Source organism: Sinocyclocheilus grahami, unplaced genomic scaffold (genome assembly GCF_001515645.1).
Source record: "Sinocyclocheilus grahami isolate Dianchi unplaced genomic scaffold, SAMN03320097.WGS_v1.1 scaffold21.1, whole genome shotgun sequence".
Lineage (NCBI taxonomy): Eukaryota > Metazoa > Chordata > Actinopteri > Cypriniformes > Cyprinidae > Sinocyclocheilus > Sinocyclocheilus grahami.
In genome coordinates this window covers 2177052-2198367 of record NW_015505200.1, presented here as the reverse complement: position 1 = coordinate 2198367, position 21316 = coordinate 2177052, and the positions used below count along the sequence as shown (strand labels likewise).

At 38.4% G+C, this 21316-nt stretch overlaps 3 protein-coding genes and 1 pseudogene across 3 annotated transcripts; 1 reads left to right on the top strand and 3 right to left on the bottom strand.

The window, feature by feature from the left end:
- Positions 1–2329: 2329 nt before the first annotated feature.
- On the bottom strand, positions 2330–4063 carry LOC107559015 (melanopsin-like). Its single transcript, XM_016242737.1, has one exon. The coding sequence runs from the start codon at positions 3930–3932 to the stop codon at positions 2418–2420; it is 1515 nt and encodes a 504-aa protein (XP_016098223.1). The 5' UTR covers positions 3933–4063; the 3' UTR covers positions 2330–2417.
- Positions 4064–5712: 1649 nt separating this feature from the next.
- On the bottom strand, positions 5713–6843 carry LOC107559012 (PX domain-containing protein 1-like; annotated as a pseudogene).
- Positions 6844–8511: 1668 nt separating this feature from the next.
- On the bottom strand, positions 8512–13393 carry LOC107557070 (zinc finger protein 600). Its single transcript, XM_016240387.1, has 8 exons — positions 13178–13393; positions 12261–12777; positions 11237–11939; positions 10480–10567; positions 9998–10222; positions 9329–9462; positions 8862–8985; positions 8512–8770 (listed from the first exon to the last, which is right to left on the bottom strand). Exons 2-8 carry the CDS (start codon positions 12774–12776, stop codon positions 8614–8616), a joined length of 1947 nt encoding a protein of 648 aa, XP_016095873.1. The 5' UTR covers position 12777; positions 13178–13393; the 3' UTR covers positions 8512–8613.
- Positions 13394–13490: 97 nt separating this feature from the next.
- On the top strand, positions 13491–20958 carry LOC107557038 (serine/threonine-protein kinase PRP4 homolog). The gene is made up of 15 exons (XM_016240340.1): positions 13491–13750; positions 14084–15247; positions 15373–15513; positions 15810–15962; positions 16046–16127; positions 16475–16682; positions 17246–17319; positions 17650–17740; positions 17875–18022; positions 18245–18382; positions 18466–18619; positions 18704–18818; positions 18951–19102; positions 19181–19267; positions 20331–20958. Exons 1-15 carry the CDS (start codon positions 13704–13706, stop codon positions 20532–20534), a joined length of 2958 nt encoding a protein of 985 aa, XP_016095826.1. The 5' UTR covers positions 13491–13703; the 3' UTR covers positions 20535–20958.
- The last annotated feature ends 358 nt before the right edge of the window (positions 20959–21316 follow it).

Here is a 21316-nt window from a genome sequence, read left to right as displayed (position 1 = left end):
GATAAGACATAACATGTTTTCACAAAATTGGAATAAAATCGCAAAATTACCACTTTTGGAGTTGCGTACATACAAAAGGATGAGATCATACAATGATGTATTAAATATTGAAATAATGTCATTTGATTCTGTTGTTTAAAATAGTATGCATTATACAGTGTACACTGAGTATTCAGTGATTTGTAAGCTAGTATTCCATTCTGAACATAGCCAATGTCTTATGTAGAAACAACTGAGGAAAATAGTCCATGTAAATTATAAAAATACACATTTAATTGCAAAACTATTTTAGGAGCCTACTTTTCTTTCTCACTGTTGCTTGTCCCTTGCAGTGCAAACGAGGCTCATCTGCCAAACGGCACTATTTTAAATCATTAATCTCTGGGCGAGTGTGCTGTGTGGACATTCAGATTCCCATAATGTTCAGCGGCTGACAGCAGCCATTTTCCATGGACGAGAGGGCTGAAGAGGCCTGTTGACCCCTTTCCACCACAATCTTCCCTCATCACACTGTGACTTCATTAACTCTCAGGGCAATTTCAGGACTTTTTCCAGGCGTTGTCATTATACAGTGTGCTGTCAATTACACAAGCCTGCTGCTTAAAAGAAATCCAATGATAAAAGTTCTCTAAAAGCCAAAAGGTCATCTTCTCCTGTTAACCTCAGACTGAATGTTTTTTTACTCCTGATCTGAGCAGCATATCAGATGTGATCAATAATATTAGCTTAGTTTAAATCTTGTGCTTAATTGTTTCTCACATTCTTCACATTGTAGGAAGTATACCTTAAGCCTTGTGAACAGTGGTGTTATAGCTAGATCTGTGAAAAAAACACAGCTATCACACAGAACACTCAAAGGCAAAGGGATAAAGATACTGCTTTGTTAAAGGAACAGTAGGTGAATCATGGAGAAATGCTGCCCTCTACTGAAACTAATGTGCTACAGCACATACAGACATACAGAGTATTACAGTCAAAACAGTTACCAATGGACTTTAGCAAACAGTGGCTCACAGCACAACAAAGGCATGAAGAAACAAAAGGAGAAATCTTACAAATCTTATATTTTGAATTTGTTTTGATTTTTTATTGCGTTTCATTATAGGCTACACCATAGGCTGATCCGCACAATTTCAAAAATTTCAGGTTTTACTAACCTTGTGTGGACATTGTATGAATGTTATTTAATGTGTTTGTGTGATTTATATATTTTATAATATATTTGGGGGGAAAAGACTAATAGCACTATCACAAAACAATTTAACAAAGTCAATTCTGAAACACTTTTTTCAAGCAAACACACATAAGCAATGCACGCATCTTAACCAACCAGACAGAAACAAAGCTGTTCATTCATGATGCACTCCAATAAGCGATGTTCATCTGTCTAAACAGATAAATAAACTCCTCTCTTTCTCTCTTCCCTATCAGTGCCTCAAAATGATATATGAAGTGCCACAGACGGCTTTTTCAGAGAGACAAATGCCAGTGACAAAACTTTTTACTAAAAGATTAATAATTGTTAATGAAAATTATGCTGTTTAAAATAAAAAATGACGACTTATCATTGTTAAATATAAAGTGCAATTTCTGGAAATCTACTACAATGAAATTCATACATTTGAAGTATTTTAATTCTCAAATACTTTAGAGCCACTGTAAGTGTATATACAAAGAAAGAGAATAAGAAATTATTGTGGTCCAAGTTGTGTATATGAGACAAAATTAATGTATCTCCAGTACTAAACCATTTTTAAACATGTATAAATCACAGACAAGCTCAAATTACTTTTTTACAATTTACTTAGTTTTTTTGTTTTGTTTCCTTGCTAAACTAAATGTGACCTCATATTCACTTTAAATGTGAGGTTAAAACTTTTGGTAAATAACCTTTATTGTCTGTATGAGAACTGTTAACATTTTGGACCCCGGGTATAAAACATAAAAAAGCACTACATTTTTCTGGATTTGTTTTATTGCGACACTTAGACAACAATTAGAAATACAATGAATGTTAGACATAAACAGGATTACTTAAGATATTTGTATATGCTGTTTTTTAAATTAAAATTATGCCAAACATCATTTAGATACATTTGCTCAACTATTCAAATCCACGCCAGAATATTCTCAGATTAAACCAGAAAAAAAACTAGATGGTTATTATTAAGGTTTTAATTAAAAGAAAAAAAAGAACAATAGCTTACATTTTCTGAAAGAAATCATTTAAATTAATAAATGCATTTGCTAAATTCACACAAACCTGAAAATCGTTAAAAACAAAGTTCACAAAACTAACAAGACAGAGGCTTGCAGAGTAAAAAAGGACATATAAATAAGTATTTATAATAAAAAAGAATAGGTCAAAGCAACTACTACTCAATTTACTACAACCAAAGTTACTCTGAAACGCTGCATCATTCCCTTACTTTCCCCCCGAGCAGCAAAGCTTTCCCATCAGACAGAGACTCGCCGTCGGCTGCATCTGTTTCAAATGTAATAGATGGCACTGGTACGCTTACAACTTTGTGTGTCTTCTCCGGCTTCTGCCCACTGGAGCTGTTCGTACTTGACCCTGGTGAAAGAATGACAGTATCTGTAGAGATCTCCGTGGACACACGACGACCAAATTTCAGGGAATTAACACTGGAACCATCAGCCTCACTCTCAGTCCAGCAAGAATCACTATCTGAAGCAGAAGACAAGCGCGTCTTCCCCCAGCGGCCGTTAGCTCGCGCACCATTGCCAATGCTAACCCCCAGAGAGCACTGGCTGGTGAGGGTTGGACGACGGGAACTGACACTACTGGAACTAAAAGAAGAACGAAGATCTTTCTCTTTGACGCGCAAGATGAGGCGGAGTACCGGAATGTAACGGCTAATAGCCGCCCGATACTTCGGATGCGTAATTGCGTAAATGATGGGATTATGGATGGCTGAGGCCTTAGCAATCACAGCAGGTACTGAATTCATGTAGGGAGTCAGGAGATGGGAATAGCCAGCAGTGGCGGTGAGGGCCACCACAGAGTAAGGCGACCACGATATTACAAAAAGCAAAATGACAAGGAGGGCGACTTTCGCCATCTTCCACTCGTTCTGCATGCGTTCATACACCTTGTGCGTTTCCCCACAATTCAGCTCTTGTATTTCCTTCCCCGCAGCTCGGATAGCTTGGAAAATTCCAAAATAGCAGCTGGCAATAATGCCTAGAGGGATGAAGAACACAAAAATGAAGAGGAGGATGGTGTATGCACGCACTGATGGAGTGAATGTCATATAGTCCCAAGAACAGGAAGTCTGAAGACCCTCTGGAACATAAGCGCTCCAGCCAAAGAATGGTGGAAGGCTCCAGCCCAAGGAGTAGAGCCACAAGACGGCCAACACCAAGCCTGCTTTGCGTCGGCTAACTCTGTCTACGAGGGCGAGAGGCTGAGTTATGGCGAGGCAGCGATCGCCAGCAATGGCGGTCAAAGTCATCATGGAACAGATCCCAAAGAGAGCACCGCAAAAGGCGTAGAGCTCACAAGAGCGCTCGCCAAACACCCAGCGCCTGTGCAGACTAGCTGTGAAGAACACGGGCGACTGGGTGAGGGACATGAAGAAATCAGCAACTGCCAGGTTCACCACAAACATGTTCCCTGCGGTTCGAAGAGTACGGCTCCGGCAGAACACGTAGATCACCAGCGCATTTCCAATCACTCCGGTGATGCCGACTATTAAGATGACAGAACCGATGATGTAGTGGGCATGATCAGGAACATCCACGGTGGGGAAAGGGTGTGGAGGCTCATGGTGGTGGTTGTGGGTCGACCCTTGGAAAGGCACATGGAGCAACTTGTAGCTCCTGCTGCCCAGTGACTCCTTAAAGCCTGCAGTGCAGTTAATGTCTTCAGGGGCACAATGATGCCCTCTCCATGAGGAGTGATGGCTCATGTTGTATGGTTTGATGTCTCAGTCGTAAATTTATTGTATACAAAACTGATGGTAATTTTGTTTAGAGAAGCGAAAAAGCAGTTAAATTCTCGTGTTAAATAATAAACAGTGCTGGTCTCCTCTCTGTGTCAGTCTGTGAATGGTGGTTCCCTACATTAGCTTTTTATATACTAATCAATGCAGCACCAAGTTATTATTGATCAGTAAGTAGTTTGTGGCTTGGCCTGTCATAATGGACAACAATTGTCTTGGCCTACGGTTATAGTAAAAAAACTAAAACACTTTAAATCATACTGAACCTGTTGCTATTTCTGGACGTTTGTGCTTTAGTCTTTATTTTATAAGAAGAAATAAAAAGATACATTTGTATACAGAGTATTGGTAAATTTTACCCTGTGGCTATTAGCTAAAATTATGTATAATATTGTATACTATATACAATTGTATATTGTATAAGTATCAATGTGTCATTTGAAATGTTGGCAGTGAGTTGGATAACACTGTGAGAGGTAAAGAGGTCACCAGGAGGAAATGTAGACCATGAAAAGCTGTTTTCGATTTTTAGAAGTCATTAACTACAAAAGTGTTTCCACTGTTTATTGTTTAGAGAAGCAAATTAGGGCAGATGTTGATAGAAAAAAGCACATTTTGACCCAAAATAAGGGTATATGGATTGTTTGAGTGGATGCAGTGAGCCAAATCAATTTATGCAATGTGAAAGTGGAGCACAATGACTGTTCCAATAAAGACTGATTAACATCCCTCATCATGGGAACAGCTCACTGACCCGAACATGGACTGAAATGATTCTCCCTGTTCCAGTTAAATAATGATCAGCCAATAGCCTTCAATCCTTTTCACGACAGAGACTTGGCCCACTTTAGAAGAAAAAAAAACTCTCAGCAGTTATTCTTAAAACTGAATTTAGTTTTATTTTGACCTTGAGTTTTTAGTGAGTGGCAAAAAGTATGTGAACAAGCCATTTCTAATTAATGAGCAAACTATTTGGCACGGCCCTTTAATTCCAGGGTGAAAAAACAAAAAAATACTCAGACTTACAATGACATTCTTTAGAATAGTGTGCTCCCAAATTTGAGACAACAATTTGGAAAGGGCTTTTTTCTCCAACAGCATGACAATGCCCCCTTTGTGCACAAAGCAATGCTCATAAATTAATGATTTACTAAGCCTACACAAAAGCCCAGACCTGAACCCCATTGAACACCTGTGGAATAAAAAGAAAAAAATGACTGCGAGTCAGGCCCCATCATCCTAAATCTTTGTCTGACCTCACTGACACATGTCTGATTGGGAGCATATTCCTATAGAGGACTTACAAGAAGAGTGGAAACCATTAATGCCAAAGGTTTTGATATTTAATTCAACAACCATAATATGATGTGCTATTTGGGTGTCAAGATACTTCTGGCCATATAGTGTAAAGTTTCCATAATTGGTTGACTTCATTCACAATAACTGACCTTGAGATATCACTCGTCAACTAAACATTTTATATGATTTGTAAATGCCAGCAAATGAACCAAAGAACTTAGCTAAAATAATAATAATAATAATAATAATAACAAAAACATTAATCTGAGGTGGTTAGCTTTTTTATTAATATTAGTTAATCTTAACTTTTAAGGTAACCATTTTTATGTCTTTACAAATCTTTTAGAAATAATTTTATTTTAAAAAAATCTTACAGACTATACTTTAAAAATTAATATTCTGTGGACTTCCACACTAAAGCTATAATTATATTGTCAAGTGCATTATGTCATTCAAGGATGTCTGTCTCACAGGCTTGAAGGTGGCGGTAGGTCATGTTGCTATTGGTAATCTGTGATTTTTTTAGGTTGATAGTCTATATATTTACTCTCAGAGTTACCAGCAGTCATGAAGCCCTTGCCAGGTTTGTGCAGTTTCCTTGACCCCATTTTGAATTTCCATTCCGGTCCACATATGGGACTCATTCTCAGAGCTGGATGTGATGAAATAAGACATTCATTTTGATTCCAAATATGTCAAATTTGCTTCAGCAATATATCAACAGAAGATATAGAAGAGTAACTATTTGGATGTTATTTTGTCAGATTTTTACCTATACTTTAAAGATGGTTCTGCTCCTTGTGCTTGTAAATACACATCAAAAAGTACAGTTTCTGTATTGGCCAAACAAAACCCATTGGCACTTCTGACATCTGTAGAAAAGCATCATATATTAGCTTAAAAACTACAGTTTAAAATCAGTTCCGGATCAATAAAACAGGAGAACTCATGAACACACACCAGCTACAGTGACAGGACTCTGGTAGAGAAGCTGGATTGGTTCATACATGGTTTTCAAGGTGTAGTCAAAAGGAGAAGTCTTGAAAAATGTAAGAACTGCCTCAGAGTGAGAGAACTGGAAAATAAATTACTTGCATGATTATTGTACATACTATAGGGCATCAATGCATTTATTATTGACATAGGGAATTGACAGGCTAATCTAAAGAAGCAACTTTTGTGGCATTTTAATTATACTTCTCAAAAGTTTTTCGCCTTCATCCAACCTGGTTTGAACGTTATTGTTTTGCTCTGCTTCCTTTATCCTCTGTAGTGCTGATAAAACATACATAGAATAATGAAATCTCTTATCAGTTAAATGACCACTTATTTCAAATGTCACTAATGTACATAAATGTCATAAGCATCATTGATTGAGACAAACGTCCTCTGTCATCTGGAAATTATATACTTAAATTCCTAACAAGTTTCACTAGATCGTGGTATCTCCTTCGCAGATATGTTATGCTTTTTTCAGACCATTCAGTCCTAATCTCGAATCAGAGAAGCGCTCGAGCCCAAAGACCCAACAGTCATTCACGCTCAGCTGAGGAAAGGTCTCCATATAAACACCTGCCATAACTGAGTCGTATCATAAACACATTAAATATTCATTAATAATTAATTATATTTCGCAAATCTTCTTACACAAGCTGAACAAACTTAAAGGGGTCATATGATGCAATTTCAAGTTTTCCTTTCTCTTTGGAGTGTTACAAGCTGATTGTCCATAGATAAGATCCCTGAAGTTGCAAAGACTAAAGTCTCAAAACCAAAGAGATATTCTTTATCAAAGTTAAGACTCTGCCACACCCCCCTAAAACAGCTTCTCTCTAACACGCCCCCACATATCTACCTCACTATGTGGAAATATTTGCATAATGCCGCCCAAATGTTCAGCAAAAAAAAGAAGGCGTGGTTTCAGTAACTGCAGTTAGTGTTGAAGCAGCATGTCAGGGAGACGCTGTGTTTCTAGGCAAAAGCAAAAGCCCTTTATGTGGCCTTCCGAAAGTAGATGCATTTAGGAATCTTTAAGATGACTTACAACAGAACAGCAATGCATTTTATGAACGACCGTTTCGTGAACCTAGGAGAGGAGGTAATTCTGACTTTGCAATGATAATCTGGTGCTTCTGAATCATCTACTGTTTTGTTATTAATTTAAATATTTGCTATTGACTGTTCAAATGCGAGAGAGAGAGAGAGAGAGAGAGAGAGAGAGAGAGAGAGAGAGAGACCCCTTTAAAACTCCACTTTTCTCTTCGCCTGCAGATAATGAGCTCTGAAAGCTCCACTCGTGCACATTCCCTGTGAACTATCTACCAAAATTAGGAATTTCTCAAGTGGACGCATTCACACATCGATTAAATCCATGGAGGTCCTCTAGTCTGTTATTCTTGTTGGATAACTAAATAAAGCTTCCTCTGTTAATATGAATTTGGCTGCTCGTGCGTTGAGCAACAGGTGAAATAATCCAGTTTCTATTGGATTGGTAAATGGGATTTGCTTGTCATTTCAGTATTAGGCTTGCTGCATCATGGGTCAATCCTTTAATCGCTTACTATTTTAAAGTTATAATTAACCACCCACTAAAATGCAGCAAATAACATGTCTAAACACCTATAAAAATTACGTTTTGCATCACAGAAATCAATTACGTTTTATAAAACATTAAAACAGAATGTTTTTTTTTTTAATCGAAGCCTTGGTGAGCATAAGAGACTTCTTTCAAAAACATTTTTTAAATCGAACAGACCCCAAACTTTTGAACTGTACTTACTATAAAATACAACCATGTTAAGATGCAACACATCAATAGCAGTTTGGTTAAGATCATTTCCATCTAATACGGAATCAAATCAACAAGGAATGAAATCATTCCCATACTTGTCACAGAGGCTGCAGCAAAACTCTTTCCATCTAGAAACAGTGAGTCCAACAGATGTGTCACTCTTCAGGTGTCCCACTCTGTCCTTTCCTCTTTCACTGCTTTTTTCCCTAGCCACAACCTTGTTTTTCCCCAATGGGATTTGCTTGTCATTTCAGTATTAGGCTTGCTGCATCATGGGTCAATCCTTTAATCGCTTACTATTTTAAAGTTATAATTAACCACCCACTAAAATGCAGCAAATAACATGTCTAAACACCTATATTCCACTGACATAATATTTCAAAAGCAATGGCACATGGAATTTACTGAATTATTACAAGAATTGTGCATAATTAACAAAACAATGCTTTGACATTATAAAATTTAACTAAAATGTTTTATTAGAAATCATAAATATCATTCGGATGTCCATGCTCTTTGAGAAGGTGCTGTTTGGGAGCCAGAACCAGAGCTGTTCCTCTACCCCAGTGCTGCAGTTTGTTCGGCGCTGTGATGTTTCCTCTTGTGTCGCACCAGCAGCTGGCGGTCTGGTGTGGAATACTGGCACAGGTGACAAGGGAACGACTCTCCAGTGTGATGACGCCGTGAATGGAGGTCTAAGCTCTTCTTCTGGATGCTGAAGTGAAATGCAGAGCCTCATTGTTAGTTACAGATGTAGTATGAAACAAGTGTAGCCTGTCAACTTTATGACAGAAGAATGCAGGTACCTGCTGTAAGGACAGTACTGGCAGCAGTAAGGCTTTTCTAGAGTGTGTGTCCTTGAGTGTCGGCGCAGAGAGCTTCTGTCAATAGAAGCATAGGAGCACTGCGAACACTTGTATGGCTTCTCACCTAAAGCAAGAAGAAAAACACATCACTGGAATTCTCACACTCAGGCAGTGCAATGTCATGGCAACTTTTCCATGAGAACCAGTCTTTTGAAAGGACTTCCACTAAGCTCTAAATCTCTGCATGTCACCATGAGTCGTCTACATTTCTAATTAAAGTACCATGGGAAAGTCATTTATTGGCTCAGCTCAGATCATAATTTCTGTTTAGTGACCAGGGCTAATAAAGGCAGGGGACAAGATGCGTCACTGTAATTCCAAAACAATGATCTATTGCCCCTGTACCAAATACGTATACATAAAAAATTATGTTTGATATTAAAAGAAGATATGTGTTGTAGTTGCACCTGTGTGGACACGGAGGTGCTGTATGAGCGAGGCTTTGAGACGAGCGCAGTAATGGCAGTGGGGGCATTTAAAAGGCTTATCGCCTTGATGAATGCCCATGTGACGGCGCATTGTCATTTTGGTAGAAAACTTCCTGTACAGAGATAAAGATAAATTATAGAAAACTGACATTCAACAGTTATCTCAAAGGAAAAAGAAAGTTATATGGCATATAAATGAAATGTTTAATTTATCCAGACAGATACTACGTAAATCACTTCAGTGCATTTCCACTATAAGAATATTATACACTACAGTTCAAAAGTTTGGGGTTAGTAAGATTTTTTTTCCCTAAAGAAATTAATACTTTTATTCAGCAAGGACATTGGTCAAAAATTCAGCAACGACAATTGACACTGAAGAGTGGAGAAATTACGTTTTGCATCACAGAAATCAATTATGTTTTATAAAACATTAAAACAGAATGTTTTTTTTTAAATCGAAGCCTTGGTGAGCATAAGAGACTTCTTTCAAAAACATTTTTAAAATCGAACAGACCCCAAACTTTTGAACTGTACTTACTATAAAATACAACCATGTTAAGATGCAACACATCAATAGCAGTTTGGTTAAGATCATTTCCATCTAATACGGAATCAAATCAACAAGGAATGAAATCATTCTCATACTTGTCACAGAGGCTGCAGCAAAACTCTTTCCATCTAGAAACAGTGAGTCCAACAGATGTGTCACTCTTCAGGTGTCCCACTCTGTCCTTTCCTCTTTCACTGCTTTTTTCCCTAGCCACAACCTTGTTTTTCCCCCTGTTCTTCCTAACCTGGGACCACGACTCTGGCTTCATCCTTCTCAAGTATTCTGGGTACTTGGTGGATGTGTCAAGCTGCTGGTTTTCTCTGCGTACAGACAAAGAAGTCGTCATTCAACAGTGGCTTTTAAGCAGAGTAACAGAGTCAACCATTTCACCATATTCTCTTTAAGGCAGTGGCTTTTTTGACTCCAACAATATTTAAATACATTTTTAAACTGTGGACACACTCAGTTTCTGTAAATTATATTCCCCCCTTGTGAGATCCCCCTCTCCCAGTTGAGAACCAATGCTTTACAGCATTTTGAATTAAATTAAACGTGAATGAAAACATCTGATACTTACCTACTGTGAGCAACCTGTTTCTTTTGACTTGTATCAAGCTGTTTGTGTTGTGTATGAATATGCTTCAGGGTCTTCTTCCATGACTTCTCTAAAAGAGAAATATAAAAGATAAATAAAAAAAATAGAGGTAAAGCAAAATTCAAAACAAATAAAGCAAGTCAAAGAAATAAAAAAAATGATATGAAATATTTAAAAAATATATTAAACAGTTCGGTTTTTACAAGAATTTTATCAAATCTTGAATTTAAAAAAAATATTTTTAAAAATAACTTTTGGGTCTAGACAAATATTAAAAACACACTAAAAACAACAACACTACTATAAACTTATTATTTTAAGGTGTGCTTGTTATACGTTACATGTACTTACTATTATAACAACAATTAATTATGAGCCAAACCTTAATCCTAAACCTAACCATATAGTAAGTACATTTAGCTAATTAATATTACTTAGCACTTAAATGTATAATTACACTGTAACAAGGACACCTTAAAATAAAGTGTAACCAACTTATATAGTGACTATGCTATGGAACACAAACTGAGTCTTAACTGGATATATTTAGACTGTCAATTCAGCAATGACATTTTTGATTTGACCATACACATATATTAACACAATATCTACGATTTCAAAACCTACAAGTATCAACCCTTTCAAGGTGTACAGTATATTTAAACCAACAGCTTGTCACAACAAAACTTCCAATTACAACAAAGTAAATTCAGTTTAATAAGAAAAAAATGATATGTACCTTTGAAATCACAGTGTAAACATTTAAATTCTCCTTGAAAATGACATTGTTGGTGTATCTCCCACTCCTTGTCTGAGTGACACCATTCCAGACACAGAGAACATTGCACCAGACCCCCAGACTCAGACTGACAGTGATGCCGCTGACTATGCCTTTCTTCATGTGCATCACGAGAGTCAGCTCTCCTAAATGTCCTGGGGCAAACGCTACATTTATGCCTCTTTGAGCCTTTTCTTTTTCCATGTCCTCTCCAGTGTTGCTCCATATCAACCCAGTCTTCTGATTCCCAACCACAGCGAGGGCACCTAAAGGCTTGGTCTCCACAATGGCATTTCAGGTGCACCTCTAGCATGCTACGACTGGATACAACTGTCTGACAGAGGATGCAGGCCAATCTGCCGTCCTCCTCAGATGGCTTCTGCATTTCAGCATCCATATTGGCATCTCCAGCATCCTGCTCACCTTCTGGATGGGACAGGCTTTTTGCTGAGGACGCGGACTTAGGTTGACACTTAGTGCTTGAAATTCTGCATAACCCAAGAGTCATGAGATGAGCCGACTGGGCCATCTCTTCATCCTGGATTTCTGTAACCATTCCACTGTTCAAAGGAACGGCCAGATCTGTGTTATCATCCTCCAGCTGAAACACAGGTTCCTCCTCGCTATCCCCATCATGCCTATCCTCCTCAAAGAGTGTGCTTACCTTCATAAAACCAACATTTACAGTTACATTTTTTCACATTTCAAACTAAATAAATGAGATTGTTCACGCAAAATGAAAATTATGTCATCATTTACTCACTCTCATGTTGTTTCAAATATCTTTTGAAGAAAGCTGGTAACCAAACAGTTTTTGATTGGACAAAAAATACAATGGATGTCAATGGGAACCAAAACTGTTTGGTTACCAACATTCTTCAAAATATTGTATGTTCCACAGAAGAAAGTCAGTCATGCAGATTTGAAACAACATGAGGGTGAGGGTGCACTATCCTTTTAACATTGGAGGAATCTTTAAAGTCACCTCACAAGTTTGTGCCACATGCAAATTGCCATCAGAGTTGGAGCCCAGGCCAATGTCACATGACCGTGGGCTGATGTTTTGAAACATGCCATACATTGGGAGGAGGAAAGACATGCGCTCCATGTCCATCTGATCCTCGTTGCTTTTTGAGCCAGAATGGAGATCACTCTCTAGGTCGTATGGAGAGCTGTTGTGGTCGACCTCCTCTTCATCATCAACCCTCATTCCTACACCCAAACACTCTTCATCCTCTTTCTCCAGACATGACAGATGGGGACACGGGGACACTGGATCATGTCTTTTCAAGACATGATGGCTAATCTTGGCTTTTTGGCTGCTGGTAAACTGACAGACTCTACATCGGTATACTTCAACTAAGAAAGCTTCCACTAAAGTGGACACATGAGCTTCGATGCCCTCGGCTGAGCTGCAGTAGAGACTGGAAGTGACATTTTCTTCTGCAAGTCGAAGGGTTACTGGTTGAACGTCTTGGTATGCATCTTTAAATCCACCCATTCTTGGAAACAGTGGAGAAGAAGGAGAATAGTTCAGCTAGCCAGTCATTAGACAGTCTTGTAAATTATCTGGTGTATGAAACATTCAGTGTTTTGCACTTCAACAAGGCTATTGGGGATTGGATATATTCATAGCTAATTAATTAAGTAGATTTATTGTACAGCCTGTTATTGCACAATGATAATGTCAGACGTACAGACTGTAGAATGTGGTCAGTCAACAACATATAAACTACTAGTTACCTAACGTTACTAGCCCTACTAGCATCAGCTGCATTAAACACAAACGTCATCCAATATTTCAGAAAACAAGCTATATTTGTGAATTAACTGTTAAATCGTTCACAGTTTAACTATATATATTTGTTTGTGTGTGTGTGTATGTTTAAATGATGTGCGTACCTGCATCAAACGGCGTTGTATCTTTAAATTACTTAGCTTGTGTTGTAGACGTAAACGTGCGATTTAGGGACCACGGCGTAATTACCCTACACACATACAGCGTAAAATGTTCCATTTGCTACATTTGTTTTCTGTATTGACAAACCTAAACACTGCTCTCATGAACAAACACAATATTTGACTGGTTTATACTAAGTGTGTGGGCAAAAATAGGGAACAATAAATTTAAGACGACTGTTCGTAGCCACGTAATTTTTAAGATCCCTGCCTTCATGTTCGTTCTTCTGAGTTTCTGTGCGCATGCGTGGTTTGTTAGAGGTCCAAACGATTGATTCAACGATTCAGTCAATTTGTTCTAAATTTGCACTGTACAATAATGTATACCGAGAAGGAAATTGTAATAACATTTTAAATTGATATTTGGAGGACAGTTTGATTGCTTATTTTTAAGTTAGTACTGGTAGCATAGCCTGACTGAATTGTGAATCGACTCTCTTTGTCAATCGACTCAGCCGGAATAATCAAGATGGCGAACATGGACGTGTTAGCCAAAACAATAGCAAAGGATTATGTGTAAGTAACACCTTTACAGACTTTATATTGCATCATTTTGGTATTTAGATATACAAATATAGGTTACGTGTATTGAAAAAGAAAACGTTTCCGTACAACTTTTTTAACTAGTAGTTTTCTGTCAGTATCAGTTAACGCACTTCTCTGTCTCGGTGGTCAACATAAACCAGCTGTATGTTTTGTTTTTATTTTGTATATACTTTAAATTAACAACAATGGAACATACGACTTGAATACCTTGTAACTCTGGTCATTTATCAAAACCAGACTATCTTGGTAGTTCTCTTTGGAAAGTATATTAATATTATTTTACTGTAATTTACTCTTTTCCAGAGATGATGTGGAGAGCTCTGACAGTGTGGATGAAAGTGAATATGTACCTGGTGAAGATGGAGCTAGAAAAGCAGATAACATGGACATTGCCAGGGTGGAAATACACAAGAGAAGAAAACACAAACATCGGAGCAAGCACAGAAAACATAAATGTCCCTCAGCAGATGACAGGGACCACAAGCACAAGTACAAACGCAAACATAAGCGGAAACACAGAGACTCACTCCGGGATGATCAAGACTGTTCTGCTGGCTATGAAGGTGCAGTCATCTCTCCAAAGCGATCCAGACTTGATGACCTTGCTGCTCTGGAGTATCTGGAGAAACAAAAGGCCATGATTCAAGCAGAGCTTGATAATGAGCTGATGGAAGGGGCTGTGCAATCAGGTATGGGACTGATATTACAGGGTTATAACTCCGATTCAGAGGAGGATGAGGAGATCCAGCAAGCTGTGCGAAATGGTGAGCAGAGAGAAGATTTTGATGAGCAAGTAATAGCGATGGGACATATTGGAAGATCTCGACAGGATTACATAGATGATGAAAAAATTGATCCCTGGCTGGAAGACAGAAGCATGTCTGACGAGATGGCAGTTCGGGCCCATAAATCAGAAAAAAGAGTAAGTAAGAATGGGTTAGATGTTAACATCAGTGAGAAACCTTGTAGTCCCATCCAAGCAAGGGAGTGGAGACGATCCCGAAGCAATGAGAGATCCAAAGACAGTGGTCAGAGGTCTAAATCTCCTGTGAAGTCCAAGGGATTGCCACCAAGCAACAGAAAATCAACTACACGGCCTGAAGTGCAAATTGAAGACCACAGATCCTCAGAAAGAAGGAGCAAGTCAAGGTCTAAAGAAAGAAACACAAGCTTGCCAGAATCTGACAGAGAGAGAGACAAAAAATCTGTTAATGCACCCTCAAAAGAAGCATCATCTGGAAAAGAGAATCAATCTCCTAGCAGAAAACAAGGTCCAGAACAGCACAGTCTATCTGTTCGGCCTAGGGGCCACCGCTCACCTGAACGCTTCCCTGTTGTTCAGAGCACAGACAGGGCATCCAGACAGGACAAATCTTCATGTCACAACAGACCCCCTCCAAGGAGAGGCCCATCTCAGTCTTTTGAGAGGAGACGGAGAGAAGAACGACAGAGATTCTCCAATGATAGGTTCTAGCTCTGTTTGTTTACATTTTTGATAGATTATTACTGATAATGTTCTTATGAATGTTCCTTGTTGTTACCCAAAATGAAACTTCTTTTAAACTCACTTTCATATTTTGTTATACTCACAGGATGCGATCTCGTGATGCCACAGAGGGCCATAGAGAGGAGAGTCCCTCTCTGAACTCCAGACGAAGGTTAAACCACTCCCCTGTCAGACGAAGGTCCCGTTCTCCCAGGAGACTAACCAGCAGGTCTCCTCTTGCACACAGGTGACTGGTGTGTGCAAGCATTTAAAAAATGTGCAATTCCTCATTTAGAGGATACAGTACAACTATTCAATAAGCTTCAATGAGCTAAAAGTAAATGCACAATGAATAATTTATAAATTTGTATCTATTTTACACATCCTCTGTAAAAATAGCGGTAAAAGGATTTGGTTTGCTGTCCTTGAACGAGGGGCTTTAATGGAATTTTAATGACAAGGGGCATCACATTTACATCTGAATGCTAATTTACTTATTATAACATCTCTCAGTAGAATTAAAACGGCATTAATATTGTGTAGATCTAGGGAGCATGGCAGGATGGAGCGCAGACTGCAGGTGCGTTCGGGATCACAGGAAAGGAGGAAGAGAAGGAGCAGGGAAAGAGAGGACATGTTTAAGGGCAGTCTGTCTGAAGGAATGAAGCCTGAAAAGGAGGACTCAGATGATGACGTGTGAGTATTAATGATTATAATGAAAATGCTTTTATGTTGCTGATCATATTTGGACTTAATCATGAATACTAATCGGTGTCTAGGCTGGAGGATTATGACGTTGATGAAGAGGACGAGGAGGCTTTGATAGAGCAGCGGAGACTTCAGCGCTTGGCCATCATTCAGGTTAGGATATTTTTATCTATTGTGTGGCTTATACTTTGTTTTACACTAATGTAACGTACACTAAAGTACACGATTTTTTTTAGGAAGAAATTAATACTTTTATTCAGCAAGGATACATTAAAATGATCAAAAGTGACAGTAAAGACATAATGTTACAAAAGATTTCTATTTCAAGAAATGCTCTACTTTTAAACATTCTATTAATCAATTAATTATAAATAAAAATGTTTCACAGTTTCAACAAAACCTATTAAGCATCACCACTGTTTTGTTATATGTTTCCAACCCCCAGACTTTTGAACGGTAGCGTATGTAATGTAATTGTATCTGTAATGTGTCCTGTACAGAAATATAAGCCAGTAAATGAGGACAGTAACATATCAGGACTCTCGGATCACGGCAGTCCTCAGAGTAGCACTCAAAGCAGATCGCCATCACCTGATGACATTCTCGAGCGTGTGGCTGCTGATGTCAAAGCCTACGAGCAAGAGAACCTGGACACGTTTGAGGATAATGTGAAGGCCAAGCATAGTCTTGTTTCTCAAGAAAAAAATGGTATGTCATCTGCAAAATCTTTGAATTAAAAGTGAACTTTCCACATTAAAAAGTTTTACAAATTAAGTTTAACAATCATATTTAAAATGATGTACACATACATCAGATAAACGGATATATTGTACAAAAGGTTTTCCCCGCTCATTTTGAGATCGCATGACCAGTGAGTGCTCACGACTACTCATCTAGGGATGGATTAAAAATCCTACTTATTCATATGCAGTGATCATAAAATTTTGAATTATTTTTGCTGCCCAATAATCTATTTAAAAATTTTACATTTTCACAATTTGTTAGTTTATAATATTTATAATAAATACCTACACATAGGATATTTCTGTGACAGCACCTAGTAACTAATAACATTTGCTTGATGCTACATCCATGCCAACAGGTGTCAGTATAAAATCTAAGATGGCTCTCATATCAGTTATTTAGGAAGACAAAAAGAAAGAGTCATTGAAATTGGAGGCATGAAACATTTACTCTGATGTAATGTAAGGTCTGATACGTTGTCAGCAAGTCTACGTTCCTTTCATTGCATCATTGTTCTTTTTCTTTAGGTGGTAATCTGAAAAAGCCACCAGCGCCTGATATGTTCACAGAGTCAGATGACATGTTCACTGCTTACTTTGACGTGAGTAGCCAAGTTCCTGCTTTCCATTGCATAGGTCAATGGCTTTGCAAGCTCCAGAATTTGATTGAATTTGTCCATGTAAGGGGATCTCTACAGGTAGAGTTGCATAGTCCTGTGCAAGCTGTTGTTTCTCTGCTGGAAACTTTGTTGAAAGCTTTTTTCCCCCAAGTATGTAATCTGACTCTGGTGCTCACTGGATCTCGAGGCCCCTCAGACTTTGAAATGGTCTCTTACGGTGTCAGTCACTTGTTCATGAATGAAAATTTTAATCAACTCTCTGAATTCAGTCATGTTGACAGTGACAAATCCACATATAATCTCTCTCCGCAGAGTGCCAGGTTACGGGCCACAGGCATTGGCAAGGACTTTAAGGAGAACCCAAGTCTCAGAGATAACTGGACAGATGCAGAGGGCTATTACCGTAAGTTGTTGTCTTGAAGCAAATGCTGTATTTCAATCTATAGAATCCAAAACTTGTTTATAAGATTGAAAAATATCTAGGGTCTCATGTTAAAGAGGACATCAAAAACATGATTGTTCTTTTAATGTATTCAGGTGTGAACATTGGCGAGGTGTTGGACAAACGGTACGGGGTGTACGGCTATACTGGACAGGGTGTCTTCAGTAATGTGATCCGAGCCAGAGACTTAGCCCGAGCCAATCAGGAAGTGGCGGTGAAAATAATCCGCAACAATGAGATGATGTAAGACACTTCCATTAAAAGCTGAATGCTTAGCCTTTAAACACTTCTGTCTGGTACAGTTGGATTTCTTATCAAACCACAATGTGTGGAGTTGGCTAAGTCCACAGTTTTAATGTTCTCAATAAATTGTGTCATAGGGAATTATTTGGACAGGAACTGAGATTTAGAGTAGGTGTAGATGTGGTCTTAACGTGACAGACAGCCACATGTTTTGTCCCACAGGCAAAAGACAGGCCTCAAAGAGCTGGAGTTTCTGAAGAAACTGAATGACGCAGATGCAGATGATAAGTTCCACTGTTTACGGCTCTTTAGACACTTTTATCACAAGCAGCATCTGTGTCTGGTGTTCGAACCACTCAGGTACATTACAGTCAACAAATTCACATGCATCAAAGCAGCTTGAGTTCTTCTCTTAAAGCAACTTTCTTGTTTTCTGGCTGTAGCATGAACCTGCGGGAGGTGTTGAGGAAGTATGGTAAGGATGTTGGGCTACACATCAAGGCTGTGCGTTCGTACAGCCAGCAGCTTTTCCTGGCCCTCAAACTCCTCAAACGCTGCAACATCCTGCATGCTGACATCAAACCCGACAACATTCTAGTGAGTCACAATTCTTGTACCATAAATATTGGACACTGACTTCCATCTCTCTCTTAAAATATGAACATATTTGATATGCTGTAGGTGAACGAATCCAAGACCATCCTCAAGTTGTGCGACTTTGGCTCAGCGTCACATGTGGCTGACAATGACATAACACCATATCTGGTCAGCCGCTTCTACAGGGCACCTGAGATCAGTAAGCAAAAACATAACAAATCAAATTAAACCATCTTAGTTACCTGAAAATAAAGAGTTTTAATAAATGCATCTGAACTTGGGCAATGCTTGTTTTTAAGCTTAAAGAGTTTTTCTTCCTCTTTTTTTGTAGTCATCGGAAAGTCATATGATTACGGAATCGATATGTGGTCTGTTGGCTGCACTCTCTATGAACTATACACAGGAAAAATCCTTTTCCCCGGAAAGACAAATAACCACATGCTAAAACTTGCCATGGACCTGAAAGGAAAATTGCCTAATAAAGTAAGAATTCATCAGATATTACAAATTAGAACAAAATAGACAAAAAAAATAGACAAAATATTTTTTTGATATTCACAGATGATCAGGAAGGGTCTGTTCAAGGACCAGCACTTTGACCAAAACTCGAACTTTTTGTATACAGAGATCGACAAGGTCACTGAGAGGGTAAGTGTAAGGGCTGCATGATTTGGGGGAAAAAATTATCTATTTGTAATATTACTGATTTAAAATAATAATAAAAAATCTGAGTTTTTCAAGCGGCATCCTCCCGCTATCTCTCGTGAAGCCAACACGGAAGTGACTTAAACTGTAATTCGTCAACTGACCACTAGAGGCTGGCTGCAAAAGAGAGTCAATCCCATAGACTCCCCATGTTAAAATGCCCAACTTTACAGCAGAAAAAAACATGTTTAAAAATTATTTTGGTCTATATAGCTAAGTTTGCCCTTCATGACAACTGTGCTCCCACCTCTTTGTCCATTTTCGATTATCTAGGAGTGACGCGCTGCCAAGATGGCGACGGCCACCTCCGCCCACTTTGAGCTTCAAAAATGCTCTTCGGAAACCTATGAGTGACGTCATAGACACTACATCCATGTTTTTAATACTGTCTGTGGAGTTTTTCCAGGTTTGCTGTGCTTATTTATAGGACTGCACAGTTTGGCCAAAAGTTGTAATATATCAGCATGATTATATGTTTATTAGTTAGCTAATTAGCTGCCCACAATTTGAAATTTGTCTTTTGGCTTCATTATATAATAATAATAATAATGCTATTACTGAATAAAAATGTTATTACTTTTTTACTAAATAATAGTGTTATTATGAAATAAAAATATTAATATAAAGATAAATATCACTATTGCAATTTCACTGTAAAATAAAAAATACTGTATTTAAGAAAAATAATACAAATAAAAATTGTATTTTACAGTACAACTGTACTGTAAAATAAAGTACAACTGTAGACGCCAGGTTGCGCTCTCACTCTTACATCTAAGGGAGGACAGTTGTACTGTACCCCAAGTGAAAACCACTGATTTTGCAACTCTGCCAAGCCATTTTGTGATTTTCTTTTTCTTTTTTTCCAATTAATCATGCAGCCCTACTTTTATAACTATGAAAAATATCTGTATAGATTATTTCAGACTACTTAAAGCCATTTTTTATTCGACCTTTGACCTTTTTCTTATTCTTCCTCTCTACACCTATGTCTCTTTCTCTGCAGGAAAAGGTCACTGTCATGAGTACTATTAACCCAACTAAGGACCTGTCGATGGACATGGTGGGTCGCCAGGCGCTACCAGAGGACCAGCGAAAGAAGGTTGTTCAGCTCAAAGATCTGTTGGACCAGATTCTGATCCTGGATCCTGCCAAGCGGATCACCATCAACCAGGCATTACAGCATCCTTTTATCCAGGAGAGGATATGATCGGCAGCATATCTCAGAGATTTATGATGGTTTTGTATCTGCAGATATGACTCGGACAACAAAAGACGTTTGCATATTTTATTGCCATGCTGTTTTATTTGTAGTACATTTCAGAGCAGGACACAATCAAGATTTACTTTATTTTATTATTATTGTTATTATTAGATAGGGTGACCATATGTCCTCTTTTTGGACCTAAAAAAATGCGTCCGGCTGGGATTTCTAAATCAACCAATATGTCCGGGATTCGGCTTTTACTTTCTACAGTCGCCATTCATCGTGTGCATTTTTGTATTAAAGCCCTGCGCGGGACTGTTTTCTTAATCCCCCCCTGCTGAATTTCTTACCATTACTGCCTGCTCACGCAAACATTATAATATTGCATCATGTAATTTTCGCGCATCAGGGAGCCACTATCAGTATGCAGAGTATTTAAATCTCTTATGAATGAGCGTTCGCTGTTTACTTTCACTTTCGATTTTGGCGATCATGCGCACTCTGTGTAAAGGAAGCACATCTTTTAAGATCAGATATCTGTCAATCTGCTGAGCAGCAAATCCTTCAGGATCTGTCAGTCATCTCTCCTTACTGTCTCGACCCATGATCAGTTAAATCTGATGGATGCAGGGTTGCCAAGTCCACGTTTTTTCCCCATGGAATTGGGCTACTGTTGCCATATTGATTTCCCCTGTGGGTTAAAGGTTTGAAATAATGCATAAATTACATTTGACTGAAATGCTTGTAACATTGAAACATTTTGCATTCTACCCATGATAAACTGT

What these genes read in the sequence shown, in the direction of transcription:
- LOC107559015 (XM_016242737.1), bottom strand. Translation starts at nt 3,932, where the DNA reads ATGAGCCATCACTCCTCATGGAGAGGGCATCATTGTGCCCCTGAAGAC.
- LOC107557070 (XM_016240387.1), bottom strand. Translation starts at nt 12,776, where the DNA reads ATGGGTGGATTTAAAGATGCATACCAAGACGTTCAACCAGTAACCCTT. An exon ending in TTTACACTGTGATTTCAAAG is followed by an intron (nt 10,568 to 11,236) that starts GTACATATCATT and finishes TTTCTCTTTTAG; the next exon opens with AGAAGTCATGGAAGAAGACC. An exon ending in GCACCTCCGTGTCCACACAG is followed by an intron (nt 8,986 to 9,328) that starts GTGCAACTACAA and finishes TTCTTGCTTTAG; the next exon opens with GTGAGAAGCCATACAAGTGT.
- LOC107557038 (XM_016240340.1), top strand. Translation starts at nt 13,704, where the DNA reads ATGGCGAACATGGACGTGTTAGCCAAAACAATAGCAAAGGATTATGT. An exon ending in TGTTTCTCAAGAAAAAAATG is followed by an intron (nt 16,683 to 17,245) that starts GTATGTCATCTG and finishes CTTTTTCTTTAG; the next exon opens with GTGGTAATCTGAAAAAGCCA. An exon ending in ATCCGCAACAATGAGATGAT is followed by an intron (nt 18,023 to 18,244) that starts GTAAGACACTTC and finishes TTTGTCCCACAG; the next exon opens with GCAAAAGACAGGCCTCAAAG.